The 14,541-nt window shown below is 45.5% G+C and overlaps 8 protein-coding genes across 8 annotated transcripts; 2 read left to right on the top strand and 6 right to left on the bottom strand.

Moving 5' to 3' along the window:
- Positions 1–197: 197 nt before the first annotated feature.
- FSST1_000281 (Alpha/Beta hydrolase protein) lies at positions 198–1,912 on the bottom strand (the record flags this gene model as incomplete). Its single annotated transcript, XM_083228843.1, has 4 exons — positions 198–1,123; positions 1,177–1,352; positions 1,405–1,692; positions 1,746–1,912. 4 exons carry the CDS (start codon positions 1,910–1,912, stop codon positions 198–200), a joined length of 1,557 nt encoding a protein of 518 aa, XP_083090463.1.
- Positions 1,913–2,369: 457 nt separating this feature from the next.
- Positions 2,370–4,913, top strand: FSST1_000282 (uncharacterized protein; the record flags this gene model as incomplete). The annotated part of the gene is made up of 6 exons (XM_083228854.1): positions 2,370–2,829; positions 2,884–3,039; positions 3,067–3,092; positions 3,144–3,562; positions 3,627–4,229; positions 4,289–4,913. The coding sequence occupies 6 exons, from the start codon at positions 2,370–2,372 to the stop codon at positions 4,911–4,913; spliced, it is 2,289 nt and encodes a 762-aa protein (XP_083090464.1).
- A 39-nt stretch (positions 4,914–4,952) lies between these two features.
- FSST1_000283 (uncharacterized protein) lies at positions 4,953–6,008 on the bottom strand (the record flags this gene model as incomplete). The annotated part of the gene is made up of 3 exons (XM_083228865.1): positions 4,953–4,976; positions 5,044–5,888; positions 5,942–6,008. 3 exons carry the CDS (start codon positions 6,006–6,008, stop codon positions 4,953–4,955), a joined length of 936 nt encoding a protein of 311 aa, XP_083090465.1.
- Positions 6,009–6,371: 363 nt separating this feature from the next.
- FSST1_000284 (uncharacterized protein) lies at positions 6,372–7,357 on the top strand (the record flags this gene model as incomplete). Its single annotated transcript, XM_083228876.1, has 3 exons — positions 6,372–6,792; positions 6,859–7,086; positions 7,137–7,357. 3 exons carry the CDS (start codon positions 6,372–6,374, stop codon positions 7,355–7,357), a joined length of 870 nt encoding a protein of 289 aa, XP_083090466.1.
- Positions 7,358–7,476: 119 nt separating this feature from the next.
- On the bottom strand, positions 7,477–9,201 carry FSST1_000285 (uncharacterized protein; the record flags this gene model as incomplete). Its single annotated transcript, XM_083228887.1, has 2 exons — positions 7,477–7,940; positions 8,907–9,201. 2 exons carry the CDS (start codon positions 9,199–9,201, stop codon positions 7,477–7,479), a joined length of 759 nt encoding a protein of 252 aa, XP_083090467.1.
- Positions 9,202–9,491: 290 nt separating this feature from the next.
- FSST1_000286 (S8 family peptidase) lies at positions 9,492–12,182 on the bottom strand (the record flags this gene model as incomplete). Its single annotated transcript, XM_083228898.1, has 4 exons — positions 9,492–10,232; positions 10,290–10,880; positions 10,938–11,464; positions 11,525–12,182. 4 exons carry the CDS (start codon positions 12,180–12,182, stop codon positions 9,492–9,494), a joined length of 2,517 nt encoding a protein of 838 aa, XP_083090468.1.
- Positions 12,183–12,508: 326 nt separating this feature from the next.
- Positions 12,509–12,952, bottom strand: FSST1_000287 (uncharacterized protein; the record flags this gene model as incomplete). The annotated part of the gene is made up of 1 exon (XM_083228908.1): positions 12,509–12,952. The coding sequence occupies one exon, from the start codon at positions 12,950–12,952 to the stop codon at positions 12,509–12,511; it is 444 nt and encodes a 147-aa protein (XP_083090469.1).
- A 288-nt stretch (positions 12,953–13,240) lies between these two features.
- Positions 13,241–14,140, bottom strand: FSST1_000288 (uncharacterized protein; the record flags this gene model as incomplete). Its single annotated transcript, XM_083228917.1, has 1 exon — positions 13,241–14,140. The coding sequence occupies one exon, from the start codon at positions 14,138–14,140 to the stop codon at positions 13,241–13,243; it is 900 nt and encodes a 299-aa protein (XP_083090470.1).
- Positions 14,141–14,541: the final 401 nt, after the last annotated feature.

A 14,541-nucleotide genomic window follows, 5' to 3' on the forward strand; every position in this document is an offset into this window, starting at 1 on the left:
TTACCACAAGATGTTTTCTGTTGAAGGCGAAGGTTATCACGTGCTTGCGCTCACGTAATCATATCCATGTCTCCCCTGTCTGTAGTCATCCAACCTCGATCTTTGGTAACCCAATTCATTCAATTTTCACTATCACACTTCAATGTTTTGCAACGGCAGTCTTCGACATTTGCCAAATGATTACCTGCCACCATCAACTACAGTCTTGCCGAAAACGCATTCCAGCCCTGAGTTAGGTTGTTCAACCCTATATTTCTCCAAAGAGTTTGCACTTCCTCGGACGGCGCCTGACTCTTCCCAGGAGTACCATACACTTTTATCTCCCCAGAGGAATGAAACTCGCCCCAATGTGACCCTCCATTGGTGAACTCGATGACATCGCGGGCAAACCCTGTTGCTATTTCCTTCTGCGAGTCATTCATAACGCTATTGTAGTTCAAGAAGAGATATGCTGTGTCAAGACAGTGAGCTGAGCGTCCCTGATGAGGCCCTTCCCACGGGTTCGACTCATTGAAGTAGTACAGCCACGATTGGGTAGGCCAAGATGAGGCATAGTGCTTTGACGTGGCGTAATACTTGAGATCTGTGGCAAACTGGATGATCTTGACACGGGTCTCGTCATCACCGTCTTCTACTGAGATGTCGTATAAAGCGACAAGACTTTCGATCTTTGCGCGATGCGTTGCAGGCACATGATCCGTTAGATTCTTCGTGAACTCGCGAGCCAAGAATCCCAGCTTTCGACCTTCGAAAAGACCTAGGACCTGAAATATGACTGCATCAAAGTCTGTCGATCCAATCATCAGGGGCGTTTTGTAAGAGCGCGAGGCCAGATGGGTTTCAATTCCTTTGAATGAGGGCTGTTCATCTGCATCTATCACTGGCTGGAGGGAGATCGAGGGCGAAACCTTTGAAAGGATATTTTCTGGCGAAATGGCGATCAATGCTGCAAGCTGGTCTTCACTGGACAGAGTTGAGTCTATTTTAAGACAGCCAAGCACAGACTTATACGCATCTTGAGCGGCGGATCTTGTAGACATGGGAACTGCCAAGTTGTTCCCGCTCAGACAAATTGCTCGATCAAAAAGCGTTGGCTCCAAGTCGAGGAGGTGCATGACGGAGCCTTGCGATAACTGTTAGTTGGCTTGCCTTGCGTCAATCATCATGAATCCTTACTAGCTCCTGCGCTCTGGCCGATAGCAGTGATACGAGTTGAATCACCTGAGAATCCGCCAATGTTCCGACGAATCCATTCGAATGCAGTCTTTTGATCAAGAAGACCTCTGTTTGCTGGGGCACCTGATGCTCTCAACTCATGGCTGTCAAGGAAGCCTGCTATTCCGAGTCGGTAACTATTTATGGCTTAGTACAATAGACCTGTTATTTCCGGTGATCAAGACCCACTTGATAGACACACCAATCATTGGCTTTCCGATGGATTGAGAATAAGCGACGATCGCCGCCATGTCCTGATGCGGCGCTCCACTATCACCAATAATGAAGGCCCCTCCATGAATAAAGACAAGAACAGGGAGTTTTGCATCGAGATTAGCTGTGGCCTCTTCCGGAATTGTTATGTCGAGATTCAAACCATTGACGTCAGACATAGGAGGGTACTCTGGCTTATCGAGGGCTTTTTGAATGAGACCGAATTCAATGTCGCAGGCTATCGGGGGTCTAACGACAGGAGGGCTGTGTATACATCATTAGTTTGACATTGATGGCTTGATATACTGTCAACTTACCCTCGACTTGTCGCGTTAATTGTGCCTTCATAGTTGGTTCGCAATTCCGGAGAAGCAAATGGATTAGCTAAAGTAGCATATTGAATACCAAGATATTGAACTACTCCTTGGTCGTGAAGGCTGAGGCCTTTGATGTGTCCCAATTGCGAATGGTTTAGTGAAGCCATAATGTTGTATGTTGCCCCTGGAGTTGTGTGAACGATAGTAATGAGACGTAAACGACCAGTTTGTTCATTTATTTGTTGATGAAATGATTCGTGTCTAGGGTAACATGTTTTACCCTAGTCATTACCCCGGACTTTTACTCAGGTGCGGCAACTATCTCTGTAGTGTCCTCGGCAATACTAAAAGTGCGCTTGCCGACACTATCAGGGGTAAATAAGTGCGCCATCTCCCGTTTATCCAATCCTGACCCGGTACCCCGATCCGTCATCCGGCCCCCATCATTCGTACATCGTCCATTGAGATTGGAACATTCCCCGCACAAACCATCTCTAAGCGATGGGGTCCTCGGCTGTACAGACGGTAGTTGTAGCAGATCTTGAACTCAATACCTGGGTACCTGGCCGCTCTGATATTTAGTTCTATCGAAAGCCAAACAACAAGAACATCATTCTCATAATAATGCCTCGTCCCAAGGTACGCGACGAAGATCGTAGACGCGCGACCAAGGCCTGCGTACCCTGCCAAAATAGCAAAAAACGATGTGACGCCCAATCACCTTGCGCTAATTGCCGTCGGAGAAATTGCACCCCACGTTGTATTTACGATCCCGAGGTTGCTCGACTTCGTCGCCAGAGTACCAAAGCGCACCGTCGAGCAACACATCAGACAAGAAATATATTCTCCATGGGCGGCAGCGATGTCGGACATTATCATGGAAACCTCATGACTAGCCATGACCTACCATCGCCAATAGATGGAAATCATTTACGCTGGCAAGCTTATGTTCCACAGACTCCAGAATCTACCCAGGAACCGCAGTCCCATACAACACCCGACACCACATTCTCATCATGCATCTCCAACATCGGCAGTCAAGAGCAACGTCCAGAAGGCGAGAAAGATGAGACTATCACTAGTGGTGAATATCAATTTCGCCGTTAGGGTTTCAACGGCTAGCTGACTTGTATCATAGTGTCGATGGGCGATTCCCCGTCTCTCTCCTTCCTCGACTTCCTGCGTCATACGTTCCACCACTACATGGGCCCGACCCCATTCACCGACAAAGAACGAGCCGAAGCCATGCTTGAGCCATCACATCCTCAACCTCGCAATGACATTACTCCCAACAGTTAGCTTACTCTGGAAGAGAAACAAGACTATATCCAAAGATTCCTGATCGCAGTACGAATCACACTCTAATACCGTAGACCAACAACTAATAAGATTACTTAGACGACCGGAATCATATACATCTACTCTCCAGAACAAATGCTAGAGATCCTCGAGGAAATAGAAGAAAGCAGAAAACAAAACCCCCATGCCTCCGAGTCGTCCTCATCTCGTCAAAAGAGTGCAGTCATAGACTTGGCTATTGCGATCGGAGGACAGGGCTGTAGGACTACTCCAAAGAGTCTGTATCATGCCCAAAAGCATTTTGATCGTGGTCAAAAGTTGGCTTTTGAAGAGATGCTACTAGACCCTACAAGCGATCTGGTAGCAATTTTCATGATGATGACTATTTATTTGATGAATGCATGTAAAAGAAAGGGAGCATTTATATATCTTGGCGTCGCGATTCGTCTGGCTCATGCCATTGGACTACATCTACCTGAGTCCTACAATAACCTGGCACCGAAAACACATAGATTCAGGTGAGTGACTATCCTTTACGTCTTTAACTCGCGATCGCGTAATCTGACAGATTTGGACAATCAGACTCCAGGTATGGAAAAGTCTGCGGATATTAGAAATCGCCATTGGTTCAGTTCTTGGCCAAGACCCGAGCTCACCCCCAGGACAGGCATCAGTAACACCCTCATTTTCAATTCCGGATGGCCCAGAACCATGTTCTCCAGAATTTACATCCATGTCGTCGACATATGGAGTCTGCATCATCCTGGAGCAGATCATACACCACCTCGACAGCAAACAGGACAATGGTGTGGAATCAATACGAGATTTCCTAAGTCGACTTCGGGATTGGAGTTCAGCGCTACCATCAAGTATGAGGAAATGTACCGTCAGCTCTCCGATATCTCTCGTACAGAGACGCCAAGTACTAGGCAATTTTGCCGTCTCGGGGTTCTACTATTACAGTGTTATGCTGGCAACCAGACCACTGCTTGTCTCGTATATGCTCATGAAACTGAAGCGTTTGGGTCCAGTGGATAATGTCTCGTCTTATCCACTATGTCATACCAACGAACGTGAGACGAGAGAGTTGGCGCAGGTTTGTATAGATGCGGCTATACTACTGGTAGAGACGACGAGAAGGACACAGTCTGTTGGTTTGCTAATCCAAAATATGCAGCTGCTCAAGTAAGCATTTATTTACTACAGTTTATCATCCAAGGACATCTGCTAACTTCGCTCATCAGAGCCTGGATATTTAGCGCCTGTCTAATCATGGGCCTCTCCATCTTCGTAGAGTTGACGTTTACGGAAACCTATTCAACTTGTGAGACAGGTCTATCGCTACAAAACGGAATAAGTATCATTCGGGATCTAGATCGAACGAGTCCTCAAGCACATCGTTATGTAGAGGTCCTTACGGAGCTTCGCAATGCACTACAGACCTACCGCGAGCGCTTGGTTCCACCCCGAAGAGAAGGCAGCGGACAGTTCTTGAGTCAGATCTTTGTTGTTAGTCAAGAGAAGAGTCCACCTGCAGAGCCTTCAGACTCATGGACGTCGCCGTTTGCCTCTACAGATACTGCACCGCCTGAGTCAGGCGATGAGACATGCGGTGGGCTTTGGATGTTGCAACAAGCAGCGCAAGCGACGCAAAGCATGGGGCATATGTGGCGTGTACCAGATGAAAGTCACGCATTCGGTCATGTCCCATTGACTGGACAGCCAGGTGGGTATGATGCTTTACCCTTTGCATTAGGAGGATCGGATATAAACTGGAACGGAATATCGGTACAGGGAACAGACAATTTCTTGTTTGAGATGGAGCCGTTTGCAGACATGTTGAGCCATTTTTACAACGTAACGCCATAATATGATATTAGTTGATAGATACCAAATTTCTTAACGATTTCATTTTCCAGACCATGAACCTCCCTAATTATATCAATAGTCAGTTAATGCTTCCGAACGAACGAATGACATCAGATTAATAAGGACTCACCGTGCCGAGAACTTTTTGCCCACGCAGAAACTCTTCCGTGAACTCCCCAAACCACTCTGGCATATGCTTATCAATGCCCTCCTCGGTATCAAACCCTCTACCACCAGCAACTAAAACTGATTTCCCATTCAAGGTTTTGTCAGCCGCCAGTTGAACAATGAACTTTCCGACATCACTGGGCTGGTTCAGAGGTAGATTGTTCTGTGCCCACCACGAACGTACTTTATCAATCATTTGTGTATCCGTCCCCCAAGGACACACCGCATTGACGCGAATGCCGAAATTGGTTTCGACAGGTCCTCGGAGAGATCTCATAAACCCTACAACGCCATGTTTTCCTGCACTGTATGCATAAAGGCCAGCACCTTCTGTTATCCCAGCAACTGAAGATACCAGGACGATAGATTTGGAGAAGTCATCTGATGTAGTAGGGGTTTTATCTGCGCTCAAAAAAGCAAGAGCTATCCTGGAAAAGTAAACCACGCTCGTCAGGTTGATTTCGACATTGGCCTTGAGAATTTCAGGCTCTGTCATGACCGTTTCGAGATTCAGCTGTTCTGGCGAGAACCAACCACCTTCAGGCTCCGTCACACCAGCGCAAGCGATAGCAACATCGATATGGCCCTTTTCGCCGTATGGTGTCTTGAAAAGCTGTACTTGTGCGTTGTAGTCTCGGACATCGAGTTTCTGAAAATGCACAGATCCACCCTTTTGGGTCGATGGGCTTGACTGGACATGTTGAACAACTTGCTGTCCTTTTACATCGTCCCAATCACCGAAATATACATGAGCACCTCTGTCGTATAGCATAGACACGGTTGCTGCGCCAATCCCTTGGGCGCCACCTACGAAAATCATATGTCAATGTAAAATACATGATGAGGGTTTGATGTTGTACCTGTCATGACGACTACCTTCCCCTTGACATTGTCAGCAATGTCAGAGGAAAACAGTATCTCGGCCATTGCGAATACAAGTAGGAGGGGTATGTAGGTTTTAGTACTGCGTTGACTATGCTTCTATTGCAAATAACGAAATAATGCTTAGGGATGTTATAGACGATACCTACGAAGTTGGTCGATATAATGGAACTCTAGGGTTAGCCCGCCAGGTGTCGTTGCCGATCAGTTTAACATGGCAGGCTAGTAGACGCTTGGCATGTTATGCATTGCCGGAGCGGCAAGCGCCCCATCCAGTAGCAGCGGCTTATTTCCAAGTGATCGTCAAGGGCCCTTTCTTACTCCACTCTTATCACTTATAGAACCCGCGACATGGCTCATTTGTCCATTCATCGTCTACCATCACACGACATCATATTCAGTTATAAAATGTCTCCATCATTGGACACTCCCACAAATGCTCCATCTGATCCTCCCCGCCTATCCGTCATCGTGACTGGGGGTGTAAGTGGTATTGGCTTAGCCATCACCCGCTACTTCGCTTCCCAAGGTCACATGGTAGCCGTCCTTGATGTGAACTCAAAGACAGGCCCTGAAGAAGTTGCACAAGTGGTAAAGGACTATCCTGATGCCACCGTAACCTTCAAATGGTGCGACGTTTCTTCATGGGAAGGACAGTACGCTGTCTTTGATCAAGTCTATCGTGAACATGGCAATCGAATCGACATTGTCATCGCTAACGCAGGGATATCGGATCCAGTAGTTGGAGCCCTTGATTGCACACCAACAGAGTTTCCGCGGAAACCACAGTTGAGGATGCAGGATATTAATCTGAATGGAGTGATTTACAGTCAGTTCTGGCAATACGAAAGTCTAATATTGGTCTCTGTTAGCTAATCAAAGGGGATGAATGCAGGTGTCAGTCTTGCCGTTCATTATATGCTGAAGAATGAGATAGGAAGTCGTCTCCAAGACTCCAGAGGCTCTATCGTCTGCACATCGTCATCGGCAGCCTTGTATCCATTCCCAGTCTCTCCACTTTATTCCACCTCCAAGGCCGGAATCGTGGGTCTCGTTCGATCCATGGCCGTCAGGCTTGAAGAGCCTAAGATCCAAATCAACGCTCTTGCACCTGGCGCTCTAGGTAAGTCCGTTGCCATTTGTTAACATTGTCTCTCTCTGTTGACAACAAAGAAACAAACATTGCTCCTGACAAGGACCTTTTCAAGCACATGGTGATTACTCCAATGTCTACTTTGATCAAAGCTGTCCAACAATTCGTGACGGATCCGTCAAGAACTGGTCAGGTGGCGGAACTGAACGAGGAGACTATCACTATGAGACCTCCTGTGGAATATGCTAATGCTGGGGCGGAGCACAACAACAAGATGTTTTGGAAACTTGGTTATGCTTGATATAGAGTGGAGTTGATTCAATATATACTACAACTTCCATACGTGGAAAGCTTCGCCGTTATTCTATGCAGTTGTCTGTTGAGACTATGCCGTACGGACGTCCCAGATCTATACAACGTTTACCAAATTGGCGCCGGCTGCCCCTTCGTAGCTGTCTTAGCAGGGTACGACGCAACAACGGTCGTTAACCACACAGAGTATCCCAGCAAAATAATTCCTGCAACATACATGACAGTCTTGTCAAAGATCTCAGGTAACACCCTGGCTCCCAGACTGAAAGGCGCAAATGTCCATATAACACAAGCAACATTTGTCAGACAGAATCCAATCGACAGACCATTACGCGAACCTCTAGACAAATACTCATGCGTCGGTCCAATGATCAACAGAACATTGGTAAGCGCACCTGTGAGCATGAAACTACCAGGACCAAGGAACTCGATCAGAATCCACACCAATGCAAACATAGCGAGTTGCAAAAAGGCAGTGTAAGTCAAGATAGATGAAGTGGCAGGGTTTCGTCCAAAAAGATGAGAAAATGTCGCGATGCGGTCTTTTGGACTCTGTATGGTATACCACATCCCTAGTTGATAACATCACGAATCTCTCACGATAGAAGCAGCGTTATTTGGTCAATTGACTAGATAATCTGCACCGAGCCTTTGGCTTCGGACTTCTTTGTCTAGACTTCTTCTAGTTGTATACTTATAGTCTCAGGCTATAATTAGTATAGTCTCTATAACTTAAAGGCTTTAGCTGCCGTTATTACCTGCCTCTCTAACCGATTAAACTACTTATTATATAAGATAGTCTTATTAAATGCCTTAAGGAACTTATTTTACTATTTAAATAGTTTAACTTTTTCCTTTAAGATAACCTTTTTAAGCTATTATATTTCCTTTAGCCTCTTTCTTATTTTAATTCTTTTTTTCTCTTTTTCCTTTTACCTATTCTTTTTATATAAAATTAGGAAATTTAACTTATAGATAAAGGCTATTAGCTTAACCTTTATAAAAGTATCCCTTTTCTTTATTATATAGAGGTTTATTACCTCTATATATAGCTTAATATCTCTATTATAATTAACTATAGTCTTAATTATATTAGAATATAAGCTATTAGGGTAATAACGAGGACTAATAGCCTTTAGCTTAATAATTAGTATTATATATAAGAACTATAATAGGTTAGCTATATGCAATAAGGTATAGACTAGGATTAACTGACTTTAGTCTTACTTAATTAGGCAATAATATCTTTAACTTTATTATTAGCTTGCTAGTTAACTAAGGTTATAAGAGGAAGAAGTTACTGCTATCTTTAGTATAATAGAAGCTTCCTTTATAAGTTACCTTTATTATAAGGTTTATACTAAAAGAGTTATACTATAGAAGAAACCTTATCTTAAGAGAACCTTAGATTTAATTATTATTAAAAAATTTAATTTACGCAGATAGATTAACCTTTATTAAAAACCTAGAGGAAATTAAGAAGGCCTAGGCAAAAGCTTAAGGATTATAAAAAAAAAAAATAATGGTATACCATATACAGAAGATCTCAAGGACTGTCCATACTGCTAGCGAGAATAAGGTCGAGGTAAAGAACCAGTGGTAGTCGTATTGTGGCGCAGCTTCGGCAAAGAGGTAAACGAACGTCAACTCGTGAGCGACGTAGAATGTTTGCATCCAAAAGGGTATAGGTCCTTGACCCTCTCGGAGAAGAAGCCTGATGGCGTAGACATATTGGAGGAAGCCGATGATGAAACAGGCGGCGGACCCAACCATTACTGGAGTGTTGTCAAATTGGAGCCTCTCCGCAATGCGTCCATAATAGTCGATATTCATGATGAAGAAGAACGTGACTTGTTGAATTGTTGAATGTAAATGTCTGCTATCTAATATTGGATGAGATCCGTATTTATAGTAACTCATGTTGCTCCACTAATATTTCCGAGTATTCGGGTCCTTGAGGATCATAGCTTCAACTGCCGAGACCAGTCTCGTATTAGCACCCGACTGTCCCCGATCGCGGGATGCTCGGAGTTTATCTGACCCCGTTAGTTTGTCTTTAGTAAAGATATATTGTTGGTCTTCTGTCAATAAGTATGTGTAGCCTATAGTTGCCCCCTCCCATATTACATAGTAGTCTGCGCGACCGTCTTGTATGAGACGAGATCACGAGCAATGTTAACTACCTGCTTCCATTTCTCTTCCTCAGAAGCCTCCTGGTTGTTCATAGTATCGCCCGGCCTCTTGAAGAAGTTTTCCACCCTTAGATTCCTATCCCCGGTCTGCTTTACGTCGTTATTCGAACACAGAATCGCCAACGCTTCCTTCATTGCTGGAAAGCGTTTGATTGCTTTGACTGTGGTTTCGTTCACCGACAAATCATCTCTTTTGTTGGTGTATATGTTGTAAATAGCCGCAAGTCTGACGCAGTGGATGATCAGAGCAGCAAGCCCTGAAGCCAGTGCAGTCGCCACAGATGATCCTGTCTTTGGTGTATCATCTTCTTCAGGAAGATTGTCGGTTCCTCGGGGAGCAACCTTGTGGCCAGGAAGGATATAGTTGACAGTGTCCTCGTGTCCCATCCAGGCGAAGGAAACCCCGTCGGCTTTCGCTGCGCCAATCTTGAACAAATTGGTCGAGCTCCTTTTACATCCAAAAGGGTAGTACGTTTCCAATGTCTCCTTGCTAGCTCTTCCAATATCTGGAGCAGAGCAAAAGACAAGAATGTTGGCTTTTGTGGCACGTTCAATGGCGTCTTCGAGGCGCTTGATATCATCTGAGTTGTCATGCGCTTCGTCCTTCTGCAACTGCACTGTCCATGAGATGGAAATGATGTCAAAGTCGCGACTAACAGCATATTCTACGGCCTGGCAAGTTATGTCAGCTATCACGTATGTCAAAAGTCACCGGTGGTGGTTACTCACATCAGCGGCGCTTTTGGCTGTAAAACTCGCTTTGCCTTCGACGTTTCCTCGAAGTACGTTCAGCCTGCACCCAAAGATCTTAACCTTGGGGCAAACCCTGCGTATCATATAAGCCATGCACGTGCCATGTCCAGTGGCAGACCCGTGAAATGGCTCCCGTGGACCAGGCCTGTATCCGTCATCATACTCTCTGTCAAAACTCTTCCCGCCATCCATATTCTCGGCAAGACATGTGTGCATAAAATTGACGCCATCGTCGATGAGAGCTACCTTTACGTCCTTCTGTAGCTCCATTGGCAAACTTGAATGTTTCAAGTACTCGTCCCCACCTTGGAAACAGTCAAGGCGTTCCAAACTAGCAATGCCATCGGCGAACTTGTCCATGACACTGAGCCACTGGTATGTGTCTATCTTTGGTCGTTGCTCGGATTTTTCCGTTGTCATTTGTCCTGGATTCCTTGAGACATTCTGCTTATATGCTTCGTAATGGTAGCATTCAATAGGCTGTGATACCTTGGCTCGATTTTGTCTGATGCGAGACTTGAAATTTTCGAACATTACGTCTGTACGATACGATGATTCGATGGTTTTCTGTTCAGGGTGTTATTCTTTCGTATAAAAAAGAAGCAAAACACTGCGATGACTCACCTTTGTTTCATGCAGATAAATGACCTGTAGAGTATTTATCTTGACAAGGCCATCCGGCTCACTCCAAGCTCGCAAGACTGCATTGTTTCCATCCCACCATAGGTGAATCTCTCGAAGATCAGAGTTCATGCAAGCGGTTCGCAAAGTCATCGGATCCAAATCCGGTTTGCGCCAGTCCAGTATCTCGATATTGAAATCTTTAAGAGATTCCTCTATGGCCTCATCTGTATGTGAGATGCCATTTCCATCCTCCACAATGACATGGATGATGTTTTGCACCAGCTTCTTTTTCGACAACCAACGGAAGAAGTAATACACATCTTTTCGGCCAGTGCCTGCCCTACCCTCGGAGTCGGTCCAATCTGGCCTTTTCCCAGGCGGGCTTTTGACCTTCATCTGACGAAACTCTACATGCTGGAGGACTTGGTCGAATTTCAAACTCTCGTAACTTTTTGTAAAATCCCTGAAATTGATCTCGTAGGGTGTTTTGGGTATCTTTGGCGGGAATTCAAAGCCTATCTGGGTCTCTAAATATTCATGTCAGATTTCTGCTCAGATACGTTCTCATAGAAACGTTTGAATCTCACCTTGTTCATTGTCCCCATATAAAAATTGGACGGCAGTGTTTGGATTACGACGAAATCCCTGTTTTTCATATTGCCAAGTGCTTTCCTGACACAGGGCGGTTCGAAGATAATGTAACTTCAGCTCTTTAAGGATGTTATCGGCGACTGTCTGTGAAGGCTTTGGTTTTCGAGAAGACACTTTCTTTGAACTGCGAGGCGGCTTCTGTGACCCAGTCGGGGCTCGTTTGAGAGGGCGAACGACTTGGTTTTGATCTTTTGCATCTTTCTCAGAGCCAGCCAAAGGGGAGCTTTCCATCTTGCTAGACTCTGCGACAACAGTGTCTTGCAACTCCGCACCTTCTCGCTTCTTTAAACTGGTGTGATTTCGCTGTTCCCCCGATCTTTTTATGTTCTTTGCCTCTTCCTTCTTAGAAATGGCTGTAGTTTCATGCTTGACTGCAGGCACATCACCAGACTTCTCTTTCAAGTCCTTGCTTGCCATCTTCAACTTCTTTTCGTCTCTTTCCCGTTTTTTGAGCTTCTGCTTGATTTCGTACTTCTCCCGAGACCTCACATGATGCTGATAAACGGAAAGCTCTTCAGGCTTTGCTGATCTTCGGTCGAAGGCTTCATCACTGCGCTTGATCCCTTCATCATCTCTTCTCTTTCTGGTAGACATCTCTCGTATTCTACAGCAGAATGTAACGGAGTGAGGCCTTTATTATCTTGTTCACCGAGTGTTGTGTCCGTGGTATGCTGGAGCAGCCTTATTGTAATTTCGGGGTCAAAATTATCGGACACCGCATAATGTATACAATTCTTTCCGTCCATATCTGTGATCTTGATGATCTCGGCTAGGTCGGCTGTGTTTATCCCACTGTCTAGAACAGCTTTGACGAATCCAAAGTTATGTTCTTTCACAGTTTTCAACAGAACAGTTAACCCGCCATTGGGCATACATTCGCTGAGAAGTGAAGGGAATTCGTTGGCTAGACGCTGGACAAGCTAATCGCACCGTCTTTCTGACTTCTTCTCGTCGGCTATGTAGTAGAGTATATTCCACTGCCAAATCGAGAGATGTTCAAGAACTTCCTTTTTTGGAGGCGCCATTTCCTGGCGAAATTCCTCGAAGAATCGATCTTCTGCCGTGTCCCAGTCATCGTCTGGGTCTTTTGTTCCAAAGGTTTCCATTTGTTCGTCAAGCCTGGCTTTTATAAGTGTCGCCCGATCTTTGAAGTCTTTGGCTTTTTGTTGATATTCTTCCAAGTGGACCTCATTCGAAGGACCATACCCCTCGTCTTCATCCTCATCTTCGGAATCGCTTGATCCTGTACTGTATCCTGCTTCGACATGTCCATTGTAATGGCCACTAGCTTCTTGATATTTGCTTGATCTTGGTTGGCTAGGTTGGCCTTCCAGGTCTTGTAAGGAATATGATCTTCCTTCCATAATGGGATTGCTGATTACTGGGTCGCCTTTGATGTAATAATACCTGAAGAAAGAATCGCTGGCGTGAGTTGACTTGGATGGTTAGAAACAGTCTTTACGTTCATTGCATTTTTGTTATGTAATAATAATGATTGGGGAGATAAGATACAGTAATATGATCACAGCATCCTTGCAACGAACCGAGGCGCCCTCAATAATGCGGGCCAAGGTTTGGAAACCCCTCAGTTCCATGCAGTCAGCCCTGAATTGGGACAAATGACCGATATTGTTCAAACTTTGACAGCCTTATCACATTTCCTTTACCGCACCCTTGAGCACCGTCATCAACGTTACATCAGACAGCGGCTGTAAGTCCTGTCGTCCTAGGTTATCTAAGTCATACTCCAGCAGGTGATCTTTCCAAGTTGCCTTCCCATCAGGGTTGTAATAGACGGGGTCATCCTTGGGGTTCGTCTTGAAGACCGAGCCAATTTGGGTCATAGTGTCGGCTTTGATCTCGATGCTGACGACTGCTTTGAAGTGAGACATATCTTGCCGCTTTAGTAAGACGGGCGCTTGCATGCGGGTGACGACCCCTGCTTTGGCCACAGGGTCCTCCCATAGCATCCATGATACGCTGTTTTTGTCTCCCCAACTGCGGCCCTGCAGATCGATGGAGCCCTTGACTTTCGCAGCGGAATAAGTTTCGCGCTGGACACTGGTTTCAGCTTTCAGCTCCCCACCAACCTGAGTGCCCATAATACCACCGCCCAGATTGATTCCTGCTGATCGAGTCAGAGTTTCCGTTTGCTGTGTTGGTTCCACGCAGAATGTCCCTCTTGGAAAAATGGCCTTAACCACTGGGTCAGGGTTTCCCTTTTCTTTTGCTGAGAAGGTGATAGTCACAGTAGCCGATTTTATCCGTCGTGCGATGGCATTAGGACTGAATTCGAATTCAAACACAAGAAGACTGCATGGATCTGCGAAATCATCGTCGTCCGAATAGTATCCGTGAACTATATCCTTGTGCTGGCAGCGAACGTCGACTTTGTGTCGTCTTTCAATGATATTTTCGCGCTCAAAAGGTTGATTAGGGTCATTCTGGGTGTGGACGTCGCTTTTGTCGCCTTCGAGATATGTAGATATAACAAGAGGTTTAAAATCCTCGCTCTCTCGAGGACGCTGACCAGTTGCGCTGTTATCTGACATGGTGGCAACAATAGATGAGATGTTCATTAAGTACTTACGGATGAAAGTACCGGAGAAAAGTCCTCATTTATGTATGTGAAAGTTATTGTATCAAGCAACAAAGAGACATACCCAACCATTAGATGATATGGCTTCGCCTTGTCATCTGTGCAGAAGGCCCAGGCTACAGACCCCTACTAATTAGCGCAAGTTAAATCTGGGGCGGCTCAGGCCGAGGACCCCTAGCCCCTGTTTCCTGCTCAAAATGGAAATGGACACCGAGTGGTCAACACAGTTCCGGGTACAGGCGATGACCAGGATCATGCAGGTAGCTCAATACAGGCAATTCTTGCTATACTCACTTACTCATTTTTCCTTCGTCAACATTGGTATTGTCGTCCAAGCCCATCTACCATTCCTCT

Source organism: Fusarium sambucinum, chromosome IV (assembly GCF_050947815.1).
Source record: "Fusarium sambucinum isolate potato_lamoka chromosome IV, whole genome shotgun sequence".
Taxonomy (NCBI): Eukaryota; Fungi; Ascomycota; class Sordariomycetes; order Hypocreales; family Nectriaceae; genus Fusarium; species Fusarium sambucinum.